At 47.7% G+C, this 24,213-nt stretch overlaps 10 protein-coding genes across 10 annotated transcripts; 3 read left to right on the top strand and 7 right to left on the bottom strand.

Moving 5' to 3' along the window:
- Positions 1–596: 596 nt before the first annotated feature.
- N7483_009937 (glycerophosphodiester phosphodiesterase) lies at positions 597–1,807 on the top strand (the record flags this gene model as incomplete). The annotated part of the gene is made up of 4 exons (XM_057093364.1): positions 597–657; positions 711–898; positions 948–1,127; positions 1,211–1,807. 4 exons carry the CDS (start codon positions 597–599, stop codon positions 1,805–1,807), a joined length of 1,026 nt encoding a protein of 341 aa, XP_056942660.1.
- Positions 1,808–2,264: 457 nt separating this feature from the next.
- N7483_009938 (LIM domain-containing protein) lies at positions 2,265–4,556 on the bottom strand (the record flags this gene model as incomplete). Its single annotated transcript, XM_057093365.1, has 3 exons — positions 2,265–4,138; positions 4,221–4,378; positions 4,444–4,556. 3 exons carry the CDS (start codon positions 4,554–4,556, stop codon positions 2,265–2,267), a joined length of 2,145 nt encoding a protein of 714 aa, XP_056942661.1.
- A 1,449-nt stretch (positions 4,557–6,005) lies between these two features.
- Positions 6,006–7,973, bottom strand: N7483_009939 (transcriptional regulator family TF; the record flags this gene model as incomplete). Its single annotated transcript, XM_057093366.1, has 8 exons — positions 6,006–6,047; positions 6,198–6,215; positions 6,280–6,386; positions 6,459–6,902; positions 6,966–7,227; positions 7,389–7,594; positions 7,668–7,895; positions 7,952–7,973. The coding sequence occupies 8 exons, from the start codon at positions 7,971–7,973 to the stop codon at positions 6,006–6,008; spliced, it is 1,329 nt and encodes a 442-aa protein (XP_056942662.1).
- An 853-nt stretch (positions 7,974–8,826) lies between these two features.
- Positions 8,827–10,353, bottom strand: N7483_009940 (sugar transporter; the record flags this gene model as incomplete). The annotated part of the gene is made up of 2 exons (XM_057093367.1): positions 8,827–9,476; positions 9,528–10,353. The coding sequence occupies 2 exons, from the start codon at positions 10,351–10,353 to the stop codon at positions 8,827–8,829; spliced, it is 1,476 nt and encodes a 491-aa protein (XP_056942663.1).
- Positions 10,354–11,033: 680 nt separating this feature from the next.
- Positions 11,034–11,941, bottom strand: N7483_009941 (ankyrin repeat domain-containing protein; the record flags this gene model as incomplete). Its single annotated transcript, XM_057093368.1, has 2 exons — positions 11,034–11,523; positions 11,604–11,941. The coding sequence occupies 2 exons, from the start codon at positions 11,939–11,941 to the stop codon at positions 11,034–11,036; spliced, it is 828 nt and encodes a 275-aa protein (XP_056942664.1).
- A 403-nt stretch (positions 11,942–12,344) lies between these two features.
- On the top strand, positions 12,345–14,129 carry N7483_009942 (sugar porter family MFS transporter; the record flags this gene model as incomplete). The annotated part of the gene is made up of 5 exons (XM_057093369.1): positions 12,345–12,549; positions 12,607–12,776; positions 12,830–13,345; positions 13,406–13,895; positions 13,969–14,129. 5 exons carry the CDS (start codon positions 12,345–12,347, stop codon positions 14,127–14,129), a joined length of 1,542 nt encoding a protein of 513 aa, XP_056942665.1.
- A 1,826-nt stretch (positions 14,130–15,955) lies between these two features.
- On the top strand, positions 15,956–17,612 carry N7483_009943 (inositol-3-phosphate synthase INO1; the record flags this gene model as incomplete). The annotated part of the gene is made up of 2 exons (XM_057093370.1): positions 15,956–16,656; positions 16,712–17,612. 2 exons carry the CDS (start codon positions 15,956–15,958, stop codon positions 17,610–17,612), a joined length of 1,602 nt encoding a protein of 533 aa, XP_056942666.1.
- A 241-nt stretch (positions 17,613–17,853) lies between these two features.
- On the bottom strand, positions 17,854–18,930 carry N7483_009944 (putative 1-aminocyclopropane-1-carboxylate deaminase; the record flags this gene model as incomplete). The annotated part of the gene is made up of 1 exon (XM_057093371.1): positions 17,854–18,930. The coding sequence occupies one exon, from the start codon at positions 18,928–18,930 to the stop codon at positions 17,854–17,856; it is 1,077 nt and encodes a 358-aa protein (XP_056942667.1).
- Positions 18,931–19,710: 780 nt separating this feature from the next.
- N7483_009945 (bifunctional alcohol dehydrogenase/S-(hydroxymethyl)glutathione dehydrogenase) lies at positions 19,711–21,316 on the bottom strand (the record flags this gene model as incomplete). Its single annotated transcript, XM_057093372.1, has 6 exons — positions 19,711–19,925; positions 19,990–20,627; positions 20,683–20,818; positions 20,924–21,038; positions 21,218–21,232; positions 21,296–21,316. 6 exons carry the CDS (start codon positions 21,314–21,316, stop codon positions 19,711–19,713), a joined length of 1,140 nt encoding a protein of 379 aa, XP_056942668.1.
- Positions 21,317–22,346: 1,030 nt separating this feature from the next.
- tim9 (protein transporter TIM9) lies at positions 22,347–22,863 on the bottom strand (the record flags this gene model as incomplete). Its single annotated transcript, XM_057093373.1, has 3 exons — positions 22,347–22,541; positions 22,693–22,762; positions 22,856–22,863. The coding sequence occupies 3 exons, from the start codon at positions 22,861–22,863 to the stop codon at positions 22,347–22,349; spliced, it is 273 nt and encodes a 90-aa protein (XP_056942669.1).
- Positions 22,864–24,213: the final 1,350 nt, after the last annotated feature.

Consider the following 24,213-nt stretch of genomic DNA (forward strand, 5'->3'; position numbering starts at 1 on the left):
TTAAAATATTCTGAAATTTAAAAGAAAACATTATTCGAGAAACTTGAAGGTATTAGCACTTCAAGTCAACTGGTTGAATTCGAAGCTAGGAGAGGCACATGGGATACTAGTAAGCCTCCATCAATTTTATAACCTTGGAAGAAACGCGGACGCGGACCCAATAGAAGCTTGGATACCAAAGGAATTCGGGAACAAAGTCATCCGACGGACTCGGATGAACTTGATGGAGTTCAAGTCGTCAACTGGTTTTCATCTCCACTCGATGAAAGGTGATGTGGTACAAAGAGGTAATCTCATGCGGCGCTTGGACACAGATCACCATCGAGTCATGCATTGCCAGTGGTATTTCAAGTTATCCCGAGGACTCTAAAAGTAGAATTTGAACCTTGAAATCGTGCATTGGCACTGGTATGTCGACTCAGCTTGAGGTTGAAGTCCAGGCAGCAGGACTGCCAGTGCCCAGGTGGTGCCAGTGGAGAAACATATAAACTCCGCGTAAACTCCGATGGCTGAAAATGTGGCGTCCCATCTTCTTTATGAAGTTCAAAACTTCCATTTTCTGACAAGTTTTATCCTCAGCTTAAGACTGCCAGTGCATGATGGTATTAAACGCTTCATCTCCCCGAGAAGGGAATACTAGTGTCGTCGAACCTCCAGGTTTGTTGGCATATTCCACCAAGACCAGCAAACTTGATCTAACCCAGTCACAGCTCATTTTTTACATTCTCCGATCTCCAACGATGGCTCAACTATGCCTCAGATTATCTCTCATCGAGGATATAAGGGGAAATATCCTGAAAATACGATCTGTGCGATAGAAAACGCGATCGAAGCGGGAACTCATGCCCTTGAACTTGACCTACATCTCACCCGAGATGGAGTTGTCGTGTTATCGCATGTAAGCGAAACTACTTCTTACATGTCATTTCACCTCTCATTATACATAGGACAAAACATTGCAGCGATGCTACGGGTTGAAAAAGAAGGTGATTGACTGCGACTGGGAAGAGTTGAAAACTCTGCGCACCCTGATGGCACCACATGTACCCATGCCTCGCTTGGTAGATGTCCTTGAATACCTTCGACAGCCAGGTCGAGAGCATATATGGGTCCTTCTGGACATCAAGGTATGTCATTGATAACCAAAATGAATTTCACTATCAATTTTAATCTTGAGAACGGATTTCAAGTCGCTGACACTGCTTCCTAGCTGGATAATGACCCAGAAACCATAATGAAGACTATTGCCGAAACTATTGAATCAGTTCCCATCCCAGCCATTGGACCAGACTGGCATCGACGAATTGTCCTTGGCTGCTGGTCTGCCCGATTCCTGCCACCAAGTACACAATATCTACCACGTTACGCGATGACATTGATCTGCGTTGATTTGAGCTATGCTCGTCAATTCCTACACGTACCTCGCATATCTTTTAACGTCAACCAGCAAATATTGATGGGCCCCCTGGGGCGGGGGTTCCTGGAGGAAGCCCGCGCTGCACGTCGTCGAGTGTATCTGTGGACAGTGAATGCACCTAATCTAATGCGCTGGGCCATTCGACATCAAGTCGATGGCATTATCACAGATGAACCCGAACGACTCCATGAGATCCGAGAAAACTGGCACAAGGAGCAGAGTGAGGGTTCCTCTCGTACTGCTAACCTTGACCAGGACCGTTTGGATTTTGGTCAGCGCACCAGGGTCTTACTAGTGACGGTTTTAGTCTTTGTTTTTGGGTGGGTCATCAGGCGCAAATATCTTCCAACATTGGAACGTGTACAGTTTGAGGCAAAGAGAACGACATAGAGACTATGGATATAGGCGTTTAGGGATTAATTGCACATAACTTTATGATATGAAATCATCTCTGGTTCAAATTACTAGCAGTTGAAACATTATAACCACCCGGTCCTAAGTACAAGATAGTATGAACAGCGAACATCCTTGGATGTCGCGAAACCAAACACCGACCCAATGGAACCAACCCTGAACACGGGATGTACCTTTGACCGTGACTAGAAAGCTATGTAAATCCCCGGTCCAAATGACGGCGCTATATGAAACTTGAAACAATAATCACTAAGAAGAGAAGTATGTAGGGTAGTGTGTATAGAGGGAAATAAAACGAATGAATGAAAAACGAATGGAAAACGCCGGTTTCAATGGCAGCGGGAATAAATGATGCAGAGCCAAGAATATGAAGGGTATAACGCTGTCTAAAAGCAAAAGGAGGGTCAAGTGACGTTAAAATATAAGTGTGAGCTCAGAACATCATGAGCTTGGTGGTTCGACGCTCAGGGAAACGTCGTGCACCACCGGAGGGAAAGCGAGGGCCAGGACGAAGGTTCTGACCAGGACCGGAAGAGGGAGGGGGACGTCCACTGGGAGGGCCATAGCTGCGAGATTGAGCCAAGGGAGAAGATCCTGGAGGCCTTCGACGACCAGCTGGTGGCGGGTGATAAGCTGCTGCTGCTGCACGCCGAGCATCTCGGTCGCAATAGACCTCCCCATTCCACTCGAAGTAGTCACCGTTCAACAATACATGACAGGTACGGCACTGCAGACATGTAGGGTGAAATCGGCGACGACTAGGCTTGTTCGGATTGGGCTCAACAGTCTCTAGATATTGACCTTCAATACCGGTATTACAAGTGGAGCACAGAGATCCATTCCGCTCGTGATAGTGCTGTGCACAGTAAGGACGATTATTTAGAACGTAGAAATCGGCCGTTTGGAAGGGCGAGTGGCATTCAAAACAAACAAAGCAACCGCGATGGTAGCGACCTGTTAGACGGCCATCTGACGATGAGATTGACTTTCCGGTGATTGCTTCACCGCAACCTTTGCATTGGCCCTTACTTCGTGTCGCAGACCGGGTCGGGGGACGATTTGGAGTAGGAGGAATAGGCAATGTAGCTGATCGCTGAATCGGTCTTGGAGATGGAGGCTCTTTTGGCTCTGGCTCTGGCGCGGGCTCTGGTTGTTGTTTTAAATCTCGCTTCTCGACAATCAAGGACAAAGATCCTTGAGTAATGGCTGGGTCTGTGGGTGAGTCCGGACTGAAAAAAGCCGCCGGGATGGTAGGCACTCCATCCAGCGTGCGTCTCTCAGGTAATTCGAGAATTGTCTGCCGTGTCCGAGCAGGCATTTCTTCGACTAAAGGTTCAAGATTGAGAGGATCAGTGGGCTTATGTCTAGTAAGGCTCACATCAGAGGGAAGACTAGACATGGAGCTCCCACTGTGCGTCTCGGATGTCGAAGATTCTGATGATAATGAACTTTCTCCCTCCCGAATGTGATCTTCGAGTCCCAAGGCACGAGCAAAGCTTGTTATCGAGAGAGCCCCTTCACTTGTAGCATCGGAATTCTTTCTGTATGGTTCATACTCAGATTTAGCGGCGGTGGGATGGAGATAATTATCGTTGGAGAAGTCAAAGAACTGATCGTGATTCACTGTTGGTTCGATCATACTAGGCGTATGTTCCTCAGGAAGGTCATCCAAGCTTGTATGTGTGTCTGTCGTTATGCCGAAATCAAATCCGCTATATGTCTCTGCCCGATAAGATGCGCCAACTGATAGATTTGAATCTCGTGGGAAAGACGCCTTATTTGGCGTGCGAAGAGGAGCTGGCGGTAGCGGTGGAGTCTCATCCATAAAGGTTCGAAAGCCGCGCGAGAAGCTGTGGGTTGAAGATCTGGCAGTCGAACTTCCGTAACGAGTACTTGCCATCGACGTTCGATAGCTGCTATGGCTAGCCATAGAATCCCAGCGTTGATGGCTCAACTGCGTTTGGGCGGACTCCCTAGGTGGGGGTGGTAGTGGGCTTGGAGGCAGCTGTATGTTTTCTGGCACCAGATCTAGCCCAAGTCCCAAGCGCGGAGAAGGCGTTGGCGCTGGAGACCGATTACGTGCGTTCCCTGTTAACCCTTGTGCCGATATCCGAGTTGGATCTCGATTCCCTGGCATTGGAAAGGAGAACACCGAGTCCAAATCAATCACGGATTCATTGTCAGGCGATATTCGCTCTCCAGGAGATGGTAAGGGAGAACGAGGAGCTGATGTTGAGAGAGGTGATGGGGCACGAGAACCAATACTGCTTGCTGGCGTTGTCACATTTGGTTGAAGAAATGCGCGGTCTAACCTGTTTGTTAGCAGCTAATCTACAGAAGCCCACCGCCCTTGCACGAGGATCATAGCCTTCCACGAGACAATACATACTTGCTATTGAAGGATCAATTCGTGGCGGGGCAGACCGGCCGGGCTTCATGGCCATCGCCGCTGTCAATTGATTTGGTGATTCGAACCCAGCTGATGGTGGTGGTGATGGAGGTGCAATAGGGGCTAAATATGAGTTAGTATATTCACGCTTGTTTGTTCTTCCCTTTAATTATTTTTATATGTGTTTCATCCTTTGGAAGAAGATTGGAGGGGCACAATGTACATACCATGGATGACTGGGGCACATACATGGTCCCCCATGGCGGAGATCTCGACATTGTTCCCACAGCTGGAGCATTTAATCGTAGGCAAGAAGCCCATATCCATTGTAGCCATCTTCTATCACAGACCACCTGGGTCATAAGAGTTCAATGGGCCAACAAGCCCCAACTTCATCCCTCTAAAACAATTAATTGCGGGGTGGGAAAGCCTGAGATAGAAAAGAAAGGTCTTCTGGAAGGGGTGATTCAAGAAGAAGCAGTGGAGTCGTATTTGGAAATTGGGTCGATCGCCTATATTGAGTGAGTGGATTCAAGCCAAGTTGAGTCGGAAGCGGGAACCAGTCAATGTCCCCATGCACCACGCTAGTGCTGTAGCGTCTCCAGTGCGGATGGAAAGATTCGTAAGTACTCATAAGTCGTCACGTTCAGGGGTAAAATCATAAAAATAAAAAAACACAACATTGTGAGATCATATCAGAATATATAAATAAAAAAAGACTAAGTGGTTCCACAAAAATTTGATGCAATCCATATCCATTTGATGTTGATGCTTTGTGTGTCCTGTGTTACGAGGAACTCCACTCCTATAATCCGAGATGCCCGAATTCATGAATGGCTCATGAGTACTTTGTACTTTGTACTTCAAAGTGACCGCCGGGAAATTCTTGTAAGCGCTTTGTGTAATCCATTGGATCCTGTGCTTCGGACTTCGTAAACATAATATTTGTTCACAGTTCCTGTATGCACAAGGGTCCTCGGATCCTCAGGTTCCACTGGTGCCTGCGCCGTGTTCATGCCACATAAGAAAGCCAATTATGATCGCCTGGGCTATATACTCCGTATAATGTTTTCCCTAGAGAGTCAATGCAGGATCGAGTGGGGACACTAAACATGAACTTCAAGGAAGAAAAGGAAACTAGCCCCCTTGATCTGGATCGAACTTGAACGCTGACGTGCACTTGCGCCCGAGCACCAAGCCCACCCCCAGTCAATGAAAGAGCCCCATGACAGAGGTTGCTGTCTCCGACTGGGATTGTCCATACAGAGGACAGTTGTCGATGGTCTGGACTTTGGATCATCGCTATCTTCCTTCGTCGTATCCGTACTATCTAATTTCTTCAAAAGTGGTAATGACCAACATGACTTGTTCCTGCATCAGCCGGTTGGTTGCTTTTTCCACCGAAGATACCGTTGACATCCTTTTCATGCGAGTCAGCAACGCGTGTGCTTTCTGGCCCCGTGTGACGCAGCTCATTCAAGCTCACCCCCCGACATCTGACAATTTCAGTGGGGCCAAGAAAAAAGGGGGTCAGGGGCGGGAGCGCGTCCTGCCTACGGAGTGCGCCGTACGGGTCCGGAAGGTCTATGTGCGATAGACTCGTACACTGTAGATTAATGAGCCTCATTTGTATTGATCGCAAAGAATCCGTCGTAACAGATACGTTGATAATTTCAAGAGAATCTTGAATAGCGATTCATAACATTCCCCAAGTATCGCGGAGCTGTCGTTGAAGAGCGTGGGTCGGCCAACCATGTAAGCAGTCCGTGCGGGCCAAAACTTGAATTAATCGTTCTTGTTCCTGCCGATCTGCAAATCGGTCGCCACCTGAAGTTGTTTAGTGACGGATTCTGTTTGTCCCAAAATATCCTCATCCCGAGATAGATGTGCTTACAGAGATGGATGGCCATACAGCCAATGACCATAGCCCGGGGGGACAGATTCATTTGACAATGCCACACCACAGACAGTCCATACCCCCTTGCGGATTCGCGACTAGAACCATGTACCAGTGGTTAAAGTTTTGTATCCCCTGGCAGTGCTTATTGAAAATACTCACATCAGCTTCTTGTACAACCCGCCTTCGTAGAGGTCCTACAGTCGGGATAGTAGGGTCATGGACGGCGAGGAGAATCCGTGCAAGTTCTGCATACTGGTTCCCAATCGCTGAGAATTGACAGGCATGATTTAGTTTAGGCCGAAGATCTGCATGAAGGTGATCAAATTCGGGAAACCTACCATGCCAGGGAGAGCTAAAGCGAATATCAGGAAACGATGCACCCACTTCCACTTCATCGCCACCTACAAAATATGGGTCAAAAGATGATGGACGAGCTTCACTCCATTGCTCGTACTGTTTGCGCAGGGTTTCATACACACCCACAGACCGCGGGCCCGTGCCAAAACAGAAAAGAAGAACGTCAGCGCAATGAGCAATCGACTGGTTGGCCCAGGCACAGTCTCCAGCATCTGGACCTAGTGCGGTGAATAAAGAGTGCAGGGAGCTCAGATCAATATCCGGAGCTTGTTGTAGACTCAAAGCATTGTAAATCTCTTGGCGCAGACCACTCCAATAAACGGCTTGTCGTAGGCTTGGAGTTGTAGTCATTGATGGAGGAGGACCCTGAATAAACGCTTTGGTACCAAAAGAGTGACCACGAAGATCCGACCCTGCGAGTGGGACTATGCTCGCCGTCAGATGACTCAATTCTAAATAAAGTGCAGAAGAGTGGGTGATGAACTCACCGTCAAATTCTTCCAGCAGTCTGAGAATCACAGTAGCAGCGAGTAAGTCATCATCCATGGTAACCTCGTGATCATTCAATGAAGGTATCAATGTCTCGAGACATGCCTGGTAGTAATGATCTGACAGGAAGGTATCGAATTGGGCCGTATGGCTGAGGTGGCGAGCGGATAAAGCCATGATTGCGTTGAACAAGGTATCACAATAGCGTGCGCGATATGGTATATGGACCGCAAAATGCTGTTGTCGATCCGTGCAGTCAAACTAAGCACCCGACAGTCAGATCCATGACATTCTTGCAGAGTACTGTGGTGGCTCACAAATGATGCAATTCGATCTACAAAATGCTTCAAGAGATGGGCTTCTCGCGGGTCTCGTAGAGGCCAAAAGCGTCTTCTGAGCCGCAAGCTCGGGCGCCCACCGACCGATGGTAAGTAGGGATATTGATCTGACTCTAACTCTGTTGGAGGAAGAGACGGCGTCTCTAAGCTTGTAGTTTCGAGTTGCTCATAGTTGACTTGAACGGTGTCCGAGTCCACTGTAGTATTCGCGTGTTCCGAGTTGTCAATTTTCAATGGCTGTTCTATGTCATCCACTGTATCACCGCTTCCTGATTCGAGGATAAAATCCACTGATATACGGAAATATTGTTAGAACTGCATGGATCTGAGGAATACTAGTAGTATAGACTTATTTTGACCAACCTCGAGGTGGCGGCTTTAACCAAACTTGATTACGCGGGAATCGAGTCCGAAATCCACGGTCTTTAGCTTGTCGGAACTGCATTCGCTTCTCGCCTCTTAGACACGCTCGCCCTGTTCGCAGACATCGGCCGCATTTTGGTCGAATCCCATCACCTATTCCAGTTAGAGAAAGGGACGCATTGCGAGGAAAGGCAGTCACATTTATGATGAAGTAGACGACATGGATCACTATGAAATAGTCAGTATCATGCAATGAGGAATTTGAGTACGTTCCACTCACCAACATTGAAGATTCCTGGTAGTCATGGTTAAGATGTGGAAAGGTACAAAGATGAGGGGGGAGCTGAACTACGTGGGGTCGAAGTGTGGGGGTGGCACTTTCCTTATGATCGACACCCACTTAGGCACCATAACCTTCCAGATACTCATTGAGATAGACTCAGTATATAAAATTCGATTATCATATTCAGTGCTGTTAATACTAGTTCCCTCAAACTAGTTCTCTCTAGATACCATCTGTGCTACCTGGTAGTGCTTGCTTGCTATATCGGTTTGTGGACTTTTTACGTGGCAACCTTGCAAGTAAGGCAGAGACAAATGAAAGCTCCTATATAATTTAGTTGAGGAGAAGAAGAGTAACAACTCAGCCCAGCTGGTCCAAGGGTCAGCGGTATCTGACTGCCCAGGTGGAGGACAGAGGCATTTATCAGGATGGTCTGGCCCTGATCGATGGTTGAGGCGACACCAGAGGGCGGGTGGCTAAAGGGTCAATTCTTTTTTTGAACTTTTTTCATAATTTTATGTATACTACTTTCAGACTTGCTCTTTCTATTCGTCTTCTCGGAATTCAAAAATAACCAAGAATGAGTGAGATATTAGGGATTATGTGGTGGTGATGAGTGTATCAAGTGAGGCTATTTCACAGCATCTCCGTTGCCCAGGTGCACACCCGATTTCAATGTTTCAACTTGATTTGGATATTGATTTGAAAGTCCCCAGTTCGATTCCAGCTTCCAACATTTTTATTTAATTCTTTTCCCCCAGAGTTCCAACCTGAATATTTTTTCCTATAAAGACAGGCCTCTATTCTATCTATGCTCCTATTTAATCAGCGTGTTCTACATTGTCCGACTCTGGCAGAGATTTGGACTAATGATCATTACATAGCTCTCCTACCTTGACATCGCTCTTTCAAGTCCTTCTGAGCCTGAAGCTTCCCATTCGTTGACCGTGGCAATCGCTTAGCCACCCATACCGGATCCCAGATAGTAGTCGAGGAGACAAAAATCCCATCTATCTCCTCAAGCGTACGACCCGCAGTCTCTGGAAAGAAGAGATACACAACTCCCACAATGGCCAGATTGACCGCAGCAAAAATAATGAAAAGCCGCCAGCCAATAGCCTCGAAAGCGATCGGAGTGATGTCTGCGATAAGCACACAGAATGCCCAAAAGAAGCCGAGACTCAGGCCATTGATCGTCCCACGCATCTTCAAGGGAGCGATCTCCGTCGCATACAAAATGGGGACACCGGCAAATCCGACAATGAAGCTGAAATGATATAGGAAGATGAATGCCACAGCCGCGTGGATAGCCGTCTGGTTAAGAGGCTGAGAGCCTAGTCCCGCGACAAGAGCCAAGCAGATAGTATTGCCTGCAGCACCTGCTAACATCAAATTTCGCCGACCGAATTCTTCCACGGTGAAGATACAAAATGTGCCCCCAACCAGGGCGACTGATTGATATACGGCAGCCAAGACTCTGGACATGATCGAGCCTAGCTCTAGGTAGGTCTCGAATATCGTGGTCGCTTCGAAAAGAGTCAGTTATATCCAACAATCAGGGACTGAGCATGACCTACTATAGAATGCAATGACGTTGACACCAGTGAGCTGCAAAAAGGACATTGCAGCCACACTTATAAACGCACGATGAAGAACCCGCTGTGGACCCATGTGGAAGACCTGCCGCAGAGAGCCTTCACCAGTGAGACTAAGAGATGATTGCACATCCTTGATTTCAGCGTCAATCTTCGGGTGACTTTGCTCAATTGACTCCAGGGCTGCCAGGACACTTCGCGCTTCCTCCACTCGATTCTGCATGATAAGCCAGCGAGGCGACTCTGGCAGAAAACAGATTATAACGATTGACATCAAGGGAAAGAGACCCTGGAACACGAATGGGAAGCGCCATCCCACACTTCCAGGTGTGAAGGACATGCCGAGGTCTAGGAACAAAGCAATCGTACCGCCAATGCCTCCAAACAGCCCAGTGGTCACGACATGGGTGCCTCGTTTCGCTGCGGGTGATATTTCTGATTGCCAAACAGGAGCGGTCGCCATCAGGCCACCAATTCCAAGGCCAAGGACAGTTCGACCGACAATGAGGTGGGCGAATGAATATGCGCTTCCCATGAGCACCACCCCCAATATTTGAAGAACCGAGGCCACCATAATCACTCGACGGCGACCCAAGATATCCCCCAATCCAATGCATAAAAGCGCGCCGAAAAGTCCTCCAATCGCATATAATGCCACAACTGTACCTTGAATAACAGAAATTCTCCGTTTGTCTGAAGGAGCTGCATTGGCCACGTCGATTTCAGGAAATTCATCGTTGAAGCTCCGTAGTGTCAAAACACCACCAAGCAGGACCTGGTTGTATCCGAATGACATCAAGGATGGCATTGTTACGCCACATAATGCAACAAGATTGAGGCGATTCCCTCGCATGCCAAGGAACCGTGACATATCGCGCTCAAAGGCTCAGCGAGGAGCGAATGGTGAGCGCAACGGTAATGATTGATGTTTGGACACGCAACGGATGCTTGAATGTGACCGTAGAAGCCAGGAGGTTTCCAAGGATGTTTATCTTCTCATTGTGCTTTTCTGCAGATTGCGGATCATTTAATCATACTTGGTGTCTCACTGTAATAGGTTGTTGCTGCGCCAGCATTCCATTCACGCCCTTACTTTGCGGGATTTGATAACACAACGACTCGGCCCGAAAAATCATTTTATGTCTTGCACATGCATGTTTAGAATTACGCAAAGGCATAGTTGGCTTTCAAAGGTCTAGATCACAGTCCGCTCCTCAAGTGTAAGTATTACTTCACTCACATTGAGGGAGGTCAAATGGCTAGATACCAACTCATCACAAAGATCAACCATACGCCGTCATGCAACTTCAAGTTATGTGACATTATCGAATTTCGAGCAGGAAAAAAGTCGAGAAAACAATGCCTGAGAACAAATCTCAGTAGCAGGCTAAACTAGCCGAACTTTATTCATGATGGACTCCTCCAGTGGCTTAGGCCTGAAATGGCGCCCGGGTGCATCTGTAAACTGGAAATCCTCTGGGTGGCTCCTCATAGATAAAGGTTGAGAAAGTCAAAAATAGCCTTGCGACCGTGCATCTTAGCCCATTCAGCAGCAGTTTGGCCTGCGGGATCTCTCATTCGGGGCAACGCCCCGTACTGGACCAAGAGCTTGACTGAATCTAATAATCCGCCTGCGGCTGCATGGTGAAGTGGGGTACCAATGCCACTAAACATATGGAAGTAGTACTCATCGCCGCAATTTTCATACATGATATTGTTTACTGAGTCATGCTTTCGATCTAGAAGATATGTAAGAACCTCCAATCGGTCATCCAGCTCACGCATTGCCGCATAATGTATAATTTGGCCGTGCCGTAAAGACGCACCATGGTCGAGAATTGTCTGAATTATTGCAAAGTCGGCCTCTTTGAATGCGATTGACAATGGTGTGCAGTCGGTATATTCATGAGATCGTCGATTAGGATCTGCTCCATGTGCTAGAAACCACTGTGTGAAGTCACTATCATGGAAGGAAAATCTATAAAAGATAATCAGTTTATACTCACTAGCAGGTAATAGTAAGATAGTAAGATCATGAAGACTCGGAGCTTAACATACGCTATAGCAGGAGGAGAGTATGAGTCAATTGGCATGTTGATGTCCCATCCATAGTTAAGAAATAGCTCCAAAATTTGGTATGATGTGTTTCTGGTAGCTTTCACAATAAGCTGAGAATTGATAGAAGCATAGTTCCGGAGATAGCAATCGACTAATTGAAATTCATTCTTCTCAATCGCATCACGAAAAAGAGAGCCTGTTTTTGCTTGAAAGGTTTCGTCGTCGAGATTGTCTCGCAATTCTGCGAGTGTGGCGTTGATTTCTTCTATATTGCTAGATAAAATATTTGCCCGAAGCCGGGTCATGCTATCAAATGCAATAAGATCGAAATCGGACATCTTCTCTTCAAGTTCACACTCACTCTTCAATGTTGTCTGAAGCATCCCCACGCACCCCCGCACTTTAGACGCACAGACTAAACCAGCGCGCCCAATTCCCCCTTTCAGTCCAGAGAGAGGAAGGATCGACGCAAAGTGGCTTGACCCATCCCCATCTTCACGACAAAGGGGAAGTTGACACCCGCAGTTTATCTATCTCGCGGGGATGACATTCCTCCACTCGCCCTCGAACGGAGTACCGCCGAGGCATCTAGGTCCAGACTCATCAATACCCCAGAAAGTACCCCCAGTTTCTAGATGGGACCTCGGATCGGACCGTATGTGTTGGAGCACGAGATGTATAATATGTGACGGATGGCTCTTGCTATTATTCACTATGCTCGTCTTTGGATTTTCAGTCACCATGTTATCCATCAAGCAAACCAAACTTATTCGACCACCGGCCGGGATTGATCCTCTTCAACGTCAGGAGGGAAACCCGAATTATCTATACGCCGTCACAGCCTTTGTTTCGTTGGGCGCGTTCCTATTCGGGTATGATCAAGGGGTGATGGGAGTGATCGTAGCTGATCAACGATGGATTGATCTGATACATCCTCAGAATTCTTGTACGTGCAGGCTTGATATTATCCGTGAAGAACTAAGTACTAAGACACGGTAACCAGGGGTAACAGGGATGGTTGTATCTCTATATGATGTGGGATGCTTCATCGGAGCCATGTCCCTTGGATGGCTCGCAGATCCAATCGGTCGTGAACGAACTCTGGCGATTGCTTGTCTCGTTTTCATTGTCGGGGCTATACTCCAGGCGGCATCTTACTCGATTACTCAAATCGTAAGCATTACCCATCCTCCTCACGGCTCTGAGCATTACGCTAAAACAAGCAGACCATTGGACGAGTTATCCTAGGATACGGTGTCGGGGCCTGTGCTGGAGGAGTTCCTCTCTATGTAGCAGAGCTTTCTCCGCCAGCAATTCGTGGCCGCATTGTGGCAATCGAACAGATGATCTTATGCTTGGGAGAACTAGTTGCATTCTGGCTTAACTATGGGTTTAACTTGCTTGAAACCAAAGACTGGTGGCGCATCCCTTTAGCCATCCAGATCGTGCCGGCAATAATTCTTGCTGTCGGGTGCTGGTTCTGGGTTCCTCCTAGTCCTCGATGGCTCGCCAGTCAAGATCGACATGAATGTGCCCGCGAAGTCTTAACCAGACTCCATGGATCTGAGGCTGCCGATCTGGAAATGCTAGAGATTCAAGGATCGATTGAAATCGAACATACTGTTAGTCAAGCAACGTGGAAGGATATGTTCACCAAGCCCGTTTTACGGGTCACTTTGTTGGCAATGGGCGTTCAGTTCTTGCAGCAAATCACAGGAACAAACTCGATTTTGTATTACACTGTAAGTGAGCCCGGATCGACTCGGTGAGTATTGTGAGCATCGCTGATTCATATAATATAGCCATCCCTTTTCGAACGAGGAGGGATTACGAATCCACGCACAGCGAATCTAGCGACCGGTGGTGTTGGCGTTGTTTTATTTGTGACTTCGTGGATCCCAATTTTCTTCTTCGATCGATTGGGACGTAAAACATGGCTGCAGATTGGAACCGTCGGAATGATGGGTGCAATGATTGGTATAGCCGTGTTGCAGTGGCACGCCGAGCATCACCCAGGCGACCCAGCCAACTACACGATCATCATGTTTCCATACTTGTTTTATGTGTTTTTCAATATCAGCTGGGGTGTCGGATCATGGACCTACGCCGCCGAGATATTCCCCGTCTCTATGCGGGCCAAGGGCAATGCCCTCAGTACGGCGTCGCTGTGGGCCGCGTGTTACATTGTCGCGCAAGCCAGTCCACCTATTGGAGATGCGATTGGTTGGGGTCTATACATTATCTACTCCGGGATCTGTGTAGTAGCATTTTTCTTTGTTCGGTACTGCCTAGGTAGGTTGTTGATCGTCACTTGAGCCGAGTACTAGTATGATGGTAGTATCCACTGACCGACATGGCTTTTTAGTGGAGACTCGAGGGCGCACCTTGGAGGAAATGTCTCGACTGTTCGGTATTGAAAGTCGCTTAGCGGAGCGCAGTGGCGTGAAACCAATGGCCCCCGACGCTACGGTTGATGATTACTTGGAGGATCATGACCACGAAGTTGGCTCGTCATCCCGTGAATAGACATGGATTCTAGTCTGACATACTAGAGAATGGCCCCGAGCTGAAGCGAATGAATCAAGACGAGACTATCCGAAGGGCGGGATAAGCCTGACCCGAGGTCACCTGGTTGGACCAGTTTCACAGATGAACGCCCGGCTTCAAGTTGCTAGTGGAACTTGAAGCCAAAGTACTAATAGTGGCAGTAGTACTATTACCTATTAAGGGCAATATCTGCGGTTAGTACAAGCACCATGACTTCAAATGTTGAGTACTACATTCTAGAACTTCGAATATGACTAGCAATATATAAATGCAGTACTGAAATGCACCCAGGATTACTCCAGTCAGTATCCATGTACTAGTATTGGTGGAATCCATCTGAATTCCTTAGTTAAGTTCACCGAGTCTATAAGAGGCACATGAGTGCCTAAAATGGCGACATCTGACTTGATTGTGGAAGTATCTGGTACCTGCGCCTGTGGCTAGTCCAGATTTAATAATATTCTGTAAATTTCTGTCAGCTTAAATACAATTTAATTTAATTGGAGGAATGTTTTATCCTACTCTAACCCATATTTAGTGATTACTAGCACTTATTGGTATGAGTGCATTAAACTTATAGAGATTTTCATATATCTAGTAGTACTCCGTACTTTTAGTAGTAATTGAAAGTGCGGTGTGAAGGCCGCAAACATCTTTATGCAACTCTGTTCTTAGTCTGTTCTTGACCGCATTTTCCCCTTTTTTTTGCCCCGCGCGGCTGTCAAGCACGGATCACTTATTGGGTCGAGACCGAGGGGTAGTTATCAGTGTATAGACATATACACATAATATTGATGATCATTATATGTACAAGATTGAGAGAGTATAGACTTCAATAATAGAATATCATACACATAGTTTCTTTCAACCTAACTTGTAATTTATTGCCTAGGGACATCTGAATGTCAGGCAACACTAATAAAAGGAAACCTGGTCCTGATGGGGCATTCGGTGCCAAGTGCCATTGGTTATTATGGATCTTGATGGAGATTACGGAGTACTCCAGAGTTCTCCGTAGTTCTACGTATATTCGTACCCGTATATCGGAACTATACGGATCCTGTCTTTTCTTTGTGTGAATCGATCCACTTTAGTATCGAGTATCGAGTACGCAAACACCATTAGGCGAGATTCGAGAATGAGTGGGTGGTTTATGGCCCCCGGATAGCAGTAATCCGTAAGGTCCGTAAGGAATAGGGCCAATCATATTCTCATCCCGAATTTTGATCTTAAGAGAGTTTAGCTCGGAGGGATTAGCGAAGGTAAAATACAGATCCACCAAGAAACAAGTGGGATTGCCCCAACATTATGAGTTGGTAAAAAAAGGGGGAGATAGGGGGGGGGGGGGAATGAACCCCGGAGCCGAGCGGAGTCACTCACGTGGAATTGACTATTTAGATTTCCATTCTTTCCTCTTTCTTCTTCTTCTCTTCCAACCAATTCATTCTTCGTTTCCCCCTTCATTACCCTAACCGGTTCGTATAAGCCTTATCAATAGGTCGATCACTCTCTTGAGACGTGATCAAATACAACCGTCAAAATTTTCTCCACACACCTTAACTCGTAAGTCAACCTACATCTGCGGGATCACGCAACCACGCAACCACACTTCAATGGCAGCAACAACAGCAGGATGAGACAGACAATTGACATGCTTTCTCTACAGCCGCCACCACCCGTTCAACGGCCGACGCACCTCCAGCCGCGGAGGAGCACCGGACAATTCACTTTACTCTCTGTAAAGCATCCACGCTCCACAGTTTATTTCCCAAGTTCACATCCCGCAATCCCTCGTTGTGAACAAAATGGCTCCTCACGCTAGCGTGGAAAGTGCCAATGGCTCCGTGAACGGGTCGGCTTCTCAATCCTCCCCTCTGTTTACAGTCCAGTCCCCCAATGTCGTCTACACCGCCGACGAGATCAAGAGTCAGTACGCCTATCAGACTACTGAAATCACTCGCACCGCCGACAACAAGCTCGTTGCCACCCCCAAGGCCACCAACTACAACTTCAAGGTCGACCGCAAGGTTGGCAAGATTGGTATGATGTTGGTCGGATGGGGTGGTAACAATGGTTCCACCGTTACTGCTGGTATCCTCGCCAACCGCCGCGGTCTCTCTTGGGAGACCCGCGAGGGCAAGCAGACCTCCAACTACTATGGTTCTATTGTTATGAGTTCTACCGTCAAGCTCGGTACCGACACTAAGTCTGGAGAGGAGATCAACATCCCCTTCCATGACCTGCTTCCGATGGTTCACCCCAATGACCTGACCATTGGTGGTTGGGACATCAGCAGCTTGAACCTGGCTGAATCCATGGACCGTGCTCAGGTCCTCGAGCCCAGCCTCAAGGTTCTTGTGCGCAAGGAGATGGCCGAGATGAAGCCCCTGCCTAGTATCTACTACCCAGACTTCATTGCCGCCAACCAGGAAGACCGTGCGGACAACGTTCTGGAGGGTACCAAGGCTTGCTGGGCCCACGTCGAGAAGATCCAGCAGGATATTCGGTAAGTTCAGCCCAGACATCACATTTTCCATGACTTCAGCTAACTCTTAATAAAGTGACTTCAAGGCTCAGAATGGCCTGGACAAGGTGATCATCATGTGGACCGCTAACACTGAGCGCTACGCCGATATCGTCCCCGGTGTCAACGACACTGCCGACAACCTGATCAACTCGATCAAGGCCGGTCACGAGGAGGTTTCTCCCTCCACTGTGTTCGCTGTTGCTGCCATCCTGGAGAACACTCCGTTCATCAACGGATCTCCCCAGAACACCTTTGTTCCTGGTGCTCTCCAGCTTGCCGAGAAGCACCGTGCCTTCATTGGCGGTGACGACTTCAAGTCTGGCCAGACCAAGATGAAGTCCGCCCTGGTCGACTTCTTGATCAACGCCGGTATCAAGCTCACCTCCATTGCCAGCTACAACCACCTTGGTAACAACGACGGCAAGAACCTGAGCTCGCAGAAGCAGTTCCGCTCCAAGGAGATCTCCAAGTCCAACGTCGTTGATGACATGGTTGCTGCCAACCACATCCTCTACGAGAAGGACGAGCACCCTGACCACACCGTGGTTATCAAGTACATGCCTGCTGTCGGTGACAACAAGCGTGCTCTTGACGAGTACTACGCTGAGATCTTCATGGGTGGCCATCAGACCATCAGCTTGTTCAACATCTGCGAGGACTCTCTGCTGGCCTCGCCCTTGATCATTGATCTGGTTGTTCTGGCCGAGATGATGACCCGTGTCAGCTGGAAGACTGATGAGGAGGGTGCCGAGTACAAGGGCTTCCACAGCGTTCTGAGCATTCTCAGCTACATGCTCAAGGCTCCTCTGACTCCTCCCGGTACCCCCGTTGTCAACGCCTTGGGCAAGCAGCGCTCTGCTCTGATCAACATCTTCCGTGCCTGTGTTGGTCTGCAGCCTGAGTCTGAGATGACTCTTGAGCACAAGCTGTTCTAAGTGCTGATGTGCAGAGTTTCTGCCTGAATTTGTCCTACGTGCGCAATTCTTGTTAGGTATACTGTCCAACTACTAGTCACTCCTTGACCAATACAAGATTATATTTTTATATGCTATAACTCTCTATCCTGCTGTATTCTCTATTCCTCGTAATATTTTAAATATTGAATCGTTAGAAACATGCTTAGCACCAGCCGTCACTGCCATCCACCGACACAAGTAATCACAAGTTACTGCCAGATCACTCCTTGGTCGCACCGAGATCAGAGTACGCATTCAAGGCCAACTGGCCACCCAAGTGGGCATAGAGAACATTCCCCCCTTCGATCTCCCCCTTGCGAATCAGATCCACCATACCCGCAAAGCTCTTCCCTTCGTAAACGGGATCAGTGATGAAAGCCTCCATGCGAGCGGCATACTCAATAGCCTCCCAAGTTTGACGATCAGGAATTCCATAGATACCAGCATGGTATCTATCATCGAGAATGACATCATCATCGGTAATATCCTCCTCGGTCAACCCAATCTTACTCGCGGTATTACGAGCAATCCTGAGGACCTGTTTATGCGTAGCATCAACAGTAGCGGAGGCATCAATACCGATAATCTTACGCTTAGAATCATCAGGGTATAAACGCTCGAGCAACTTAAACCCAGCAATCATACCGGCAAAGGTGGAACCAGTAACAGCACAAACAAGGACAGTATTAAAGAACAGACCTTGCTCCTGTTCTTGGCTCTTCACCTCAAAAGCCCATCTCGCAAAACCCAATCCACCGAGCGGGTGATCCGAAGCACCAGCAGGGATATAATAAGGCTTCTCGCCATTGGCCTTGCACTCCTCAACAACAGCCTGGGCAGTATTTTTATGTTCGATTCCAAAACCCGATGGATCAAGTCTTACATCCGCGCCCATAAGACGGGAAAGCTGGATATTACCGACAGAATCATAACCCTTATCCTGCCAATCGACCCAATGTTCTTGGACAAGACGAGCTTTGAGACCCGTCCGCGCAGCCACAGCAGCAACTTGACGAGTATGGTTACTCTGGACTCCACCAATGGATACCAAAGTATCACAACCTTGAGCTTGCGCGTCGGCTAGGAGGTACTCGAGCTTCCGAGTCTTGTTTCCACCATAAGCGTATGCGGAATTCAGGTCATCGCGCTTGGCATAGATGGTTACTTTGTGTGGACTGGTGCGGGCTAGATCGGCACTGATGCGGGGGAGGGGGTGAATTGGTGAGGGGCCGAGGAGGAGAGGAGTCCGTGGGATTGAGGCGAAGGGCTCCGGGAGGGTAATAGTATCGGTTGTCATAGTGAGGAGTCGGAGTGGGATTATAAGAAATCACAGAACACAATTCAAGATGGGAGGGTAGGCGGCGTCAGTAGGTTTATATGTAGTACACAGATCAGGTGCCTGATTAATGAGACTCAATTGCAATCTTAAAAGTGCATCAAGGGGATTTGTCCTGTTTATATCCTTGGATAACAAACTCGCTCTCTCCTTCTATTCTTGCCGTCCGGCGGACATCGTCCGCTAGTGGAGGGAAACCCGATCAATGAGTACCTGCAAGCCCCTCATTACCGTCAAGATTCCCTCATTAGGGAGTACTAAGGGGTGATTCCCTATCAGAGGCCCTGATGAGCAAGGAACCGACATCGGGCGGCTTATCATTATGCTGCGGAGAAAAGGTGGGGAGAGTCGGAGACTGCCCGCCCCAATTGAAGTGAGACAATCGCATGGTTGGTATCTGTTGATCGTCTTCAGGTCAGATCTGTCCCGATGATAAGCGATTTTTGCCGTAACAGATAAAATCCAAGATTTCCAAGGTTGTTGATGTAATCCGCTGCAAGTAGTCAGTGTAGGTACAAGATGGTTGCCCACAAGGTGGTGGCGGGGTGAGGACCTTGGATGACCTTCTCATTCCTCATAAGACTACACAATCCCTACAGCACATCTTCCTTTAAATACTACCTGGGTAAATACCAGCATTGAATTCTCTAAAACTGATCGGGAGTAAATTCTTCAAACCACAAAGAAATTCATATTTCACATCAAGCCTTTTTGAGGACATCACCAAACTATTTCCCATATCTATTTCATATCCACGACACAACGGACACAGTCACCCTGCTTCATCTGCTCAAAGGCAGTGTTGATGTTGGACAGAGGCTCACGGTGGGTGATGAACTCATCGACCTTCAATTCACCGTTCAGGTAGTCGTCAACCAGACCAGGGAGCTGAGTGCGGCCCTTGATACCACCGAAAGCACATCCCTTCCAGACACGACCGGTGACCAATTGGAATGCTACAGAGAAGAGGGACAAGATTAGCACAAAACGCGTTATCAAGAGGAAATTTCATGAACTTACGACGAGTGGAGATCTCTTGACCAGCAGCAGCAACACCAATAACAATGCTCTCACCCCAACCCTTGTGACAGGCCTCGAGAGCAGCGCGCATGACACCAACGTTACCAGTGCAATCGAAGGTGTAGTCGCAACCGCCGTCAGTCATCTCGATCAGGTGCTCCTGAATGGTCTTGCCAGACAGCTTGGTAGGGTTAACGAAGTCGGTAGCACCGAACTTGCGAGCCCAAGCCTCCTTGCCATCGTTGACATCAACAGCAATGATCTTGCCAGCCTTGTTCTTGACAGCACCCTGCATAACGGACAGACCGACACAGCCAGCACCGAAGACAGCGACGTTAGAACCTTCCTCAACCTTAGCGGTGACAACAGCGGCACCGTAACCAGTGGTGATACCACAGCCGAGCAGGCAGGATCGGTCGGTGGAGATCTTAGGAGTGACGGCCACGACGGAGATATCGGCAACGACAGTGTACTGGGAGAAAGTGGAGGTACCCATGAAGTGCAGCAGGTCCTTACCGCGAGCCTTGAAACGGGAAGTGCCATCAGGCATGACACCTTTACCCTGGGTGGCACGGATCTTACCACACAGGTTGGTCTTGCCAGACTTGCAGAACTTGCACTCACCGCACTCGGGGGTGCTGAAGAGAAGTCAGTTTGTGGTCATTGTTACATTTAAATGATTGAATCACATACTAAAGCGCGATAACGTAGTCGCCAGGCTTGACGGAGGTCACACCCTCACCAACGGACTCGACAATACCGGCACCCTCGTGACCCAGAACAACCGGGAAAGCACCCTCAGGGTCCTTTCCGGAGAGAGTGTAGGCATCTAATCATCAATTGTTGTTAGTAGCTTTCAAAATCAAACAAGATGCTCAAGCTGTCGCGTGGCGGGGTACTTGGGGCTCTTGGCGGGGTATATGGCGGGGCTTACCTGTGTGGCAGACACCAGTGTGGTGAATCTGAATACGCACCTCATGAGCGCGGGGAGGCAGGACCTCAATGTCTTCAATGGAGAGAGGCTCACCAGCAGCCCAGGCGACGGCGGCCTATTTAACATGTTAGTTGAGAAATCTTGATTTTTATGCCTCAAGCATCCATGATTCAGATTCATGTGTCCAAGTTCAAGTGTAAAACGTGTGGCAATAAATTGAATCATTTCGCGGGGTGAGGTAAACGTCATGGCGGGGTTGGTAATGTAGCTTCAAGCTCACAGCTCACAGCTTACCTTACAGGTGATGGTCTATTGTTCAATGATTAGTTTAATTGCTTCCATAGTAATATGGAAGAGATAACAAGAGCTTACCTGTCCAACTGTGCTAGCCATGATGTCAAGGGATATCCTAAGAATGTGGTTAAAAGAAGTCGGAACACTAGGGGACACGGAACATACAAGGATGGATGACGGAAAAGAAAAGGGAAAGAATGGGGTTTTGAAGAGAAAGATTTGCGGAGTGGAGCCGTGAGGGGAGTGGGGGGAAACTGATAGAATGACAGAAAGAGGAGAAGACTTGAGATGAGGAGGAGGGGCCTACCGGACTCTCCAATATTGGGAACGGGTGTCGGACCCGATTCTACCGATTGATTTGAGAATTTAAGCTGTGTAGATGATTGCTACAAATCACCGATCCGGGTGAACCGGGCCAATCTGCCGACATTTAGGTAAATCTGTCTCAAGCTATACCTATTAGTTGGTAGATGAGTTCAGATGATATGATGGGATGCTCAATATTATCAGTTCCAGTTTCCATCTCCTCATAATAGTAGAGTCGTAATTTGAATGATCTAGTTCAAATGACAATTTCCACGGAGTTCTCCTCCACTATTCCATATTGTAGGGTACCTAAACAGGTAAAGGTATCCGGCACATAGAGTGGGTCATCGGTTCGTGTTAGTTAGAGATAGCCGTGGACGGAGTACCTAATACGGAGTACCTTGCTAATCGGAACTTGCATGGTTCAATCTTGGAGTCGTCCTTTCTATAGAGTCTATCTAAACATCGGAAGTATAAATCGAGAAGTCGAGTCATTCATATCAATGGCGATCTTGCGCCTTTTTATATTTGAGGTCGAGGATGAGGAAATTTGTTTCCGGTTCATCCCGTCCCGGAAATCACTATGATACATGAAGAGGCTCAACCTCAGAGTTTCTTGGCCTTGATGGGATGACTGTGCCCATACAAGTCGAGTTCAAGTTCACTCCGAGACTGGCTTCTAGAAGAAAGGGGGGAGGTTCCTGTAAAATGAAAAAGGCACTGCCACTAGTGGCCCCCCTGCCCAGTGGCTGCACATTTTGTGCGCGCTCAATAGAAGAAATCAAAGTCCACCATCTCGGAACCCACGCAACGAAGGCTTAATTTATTGGGGACCCATCTGACCACTCTGCATCATGGCAGCGTTCTGTTCCTGGAAGCGCTCCTGCAGACGGGCGGAGCTCTTCAGGTGCTTGTCAACACAGCGCATGACACATTGCTCCTCACGGTTGATGAGAGACTTGGTGGTGAAATCGTTGACACAGTCGTCGAAGCAGCGCTGGACCATCTTGGAGTACATCTAAAGAAAAGATCGATGGTCAGAGACATTATGGAACCCGGAGAGACAGCACTGGGAATTGAAAGGGACAGGAGTCTGCAAGAGAAAGAGCAGGGCGAGGGTAATCGAGGATAGGAACGATGGCTCCAATAAGAGAGAAAGGAGAACATACAGTCATAAACTCCTTCAGCTGCTTCCGCTCCATGCGGTTGGCAAACTCGCGCTGCTCAGTTGCGTTGAGACTGGATACTTAATCAGCGACCGTGCATTCAATTGAGTAAGATGCTCAATAGGTTAATTCGAGAATAGATGAGAGATGGAAAATTAAAACATACCCGTCCATTGTGAAATTGGTGATAAAGGGGATTGATAGAATTGATCAAAGTTGGATTAATGTGGTGACGCTTCGCCGAAACACGCAGCTCCGAAGCTGTTTCTTTCGGAAGTCGCGAGTATGTTGATCCGGAATGTTTATCACGTGATACATCTTCGATGACATAATGGAATATTTATGACTAACTAACGTGATTCCCAAGCGAGCGGATCACCCAAGCGAGCGGATCACCCAACCAAAAACTCGCGTCGCGACCGCGTCTAGCCATCTTCAACCACCTACCATGCCACCAATACGTTCTAAAACCTCTCGAAATTCAATCGAACAGGAGGGAAGGATCTTACTTGCTATCCAAGCTATTAAAAACAATGAAATTAGCTCTATCCGTGAGGCAGTACGTCAGTTTAACGTGCCTTTTACTTCCCTCCACCGCCGACTAAATGGTCATACCAATCGATTCGAAACTCGCGCGAATAACCACAAATTAAACGAAAATGAAGAGAATTCACTTCTCCAATGGGTGATCTCTATGGATATACGTGGAGCTGCCCCCGCCCGGCTACTGTCCAAGAAATGGCCAATATTCTACTCGCAGCGCGTGGCCAGACCCCCCCCTCAAACTGTTGGCAAAAATTGGGTTACAAACTTCGTAAGACGACATTCAGAGCTTACTACCCGTTTCTCTCGTCGATATAATTACGAGCGTGCGAAAATGGAGGATCCAAAAGTGGTTCAAGCATGGTTTAATCTTGTGTTTCAGACAATTCAAGAGAATGGTATTCTATCAGAGGATATCTATAACTTTGATGAGACTGGATTTGCAATGGGACTTACAGCAACTGCTAAGGTTGTTACTCGTTCTCGATATTATGGTCGACGATCACTTTTACAGCCTGGAAATCGTGAATGGGTAACAGCTATTGAAACAATTAATGTATCTGGATGGGCCCTTCCACCAGTGATTATTTTCAAAGGTAAAGTTTTGATTGAAGGATGGTTTAAGAACCTTCCACTTGACTGGCGATTTGAAACTAGTCCAAATGGATGGACAACTGATGAAATTGGACTTCGATGGCTTCAAAAACACTTTATTCCAGCAACAACTGAACGTACACTTGGAAAATATCGACTTTTAATTCTCGATGGTCATGGGAGTCATTTAACTCCCCAATTTGACCAGATTTGCAAAGAGAATAATATTATTCCAATTTGTATGCCAGCTCATTCTTCACATTTACATCAACCGCTTGATGTTGGATGTTTTTCACCTCTTAAGCGTGCATATGGTCGGCTTGTTGAGAATCAAATGCGGCTTGGTTTTAACCATGTTGATAAATTTGATTTTCTTGAAGCCTACCC

Source organism: Penicillium malachiteum (genome assembly GCF_028827825.1).
Source record: "Penicillium malachiteum strain IBT 17515 chromosome Unknown utg000005l:1.0-9002435.0:1.0-325561.0, whole genome shotgun sequence".
Lineage (NCBI taxonomy): Eukaryota > Fungi > Ascomycota > Eurotiomycetes > Eurotiales > Aspergillaceae > Penicillium > Penicillium malachiteum.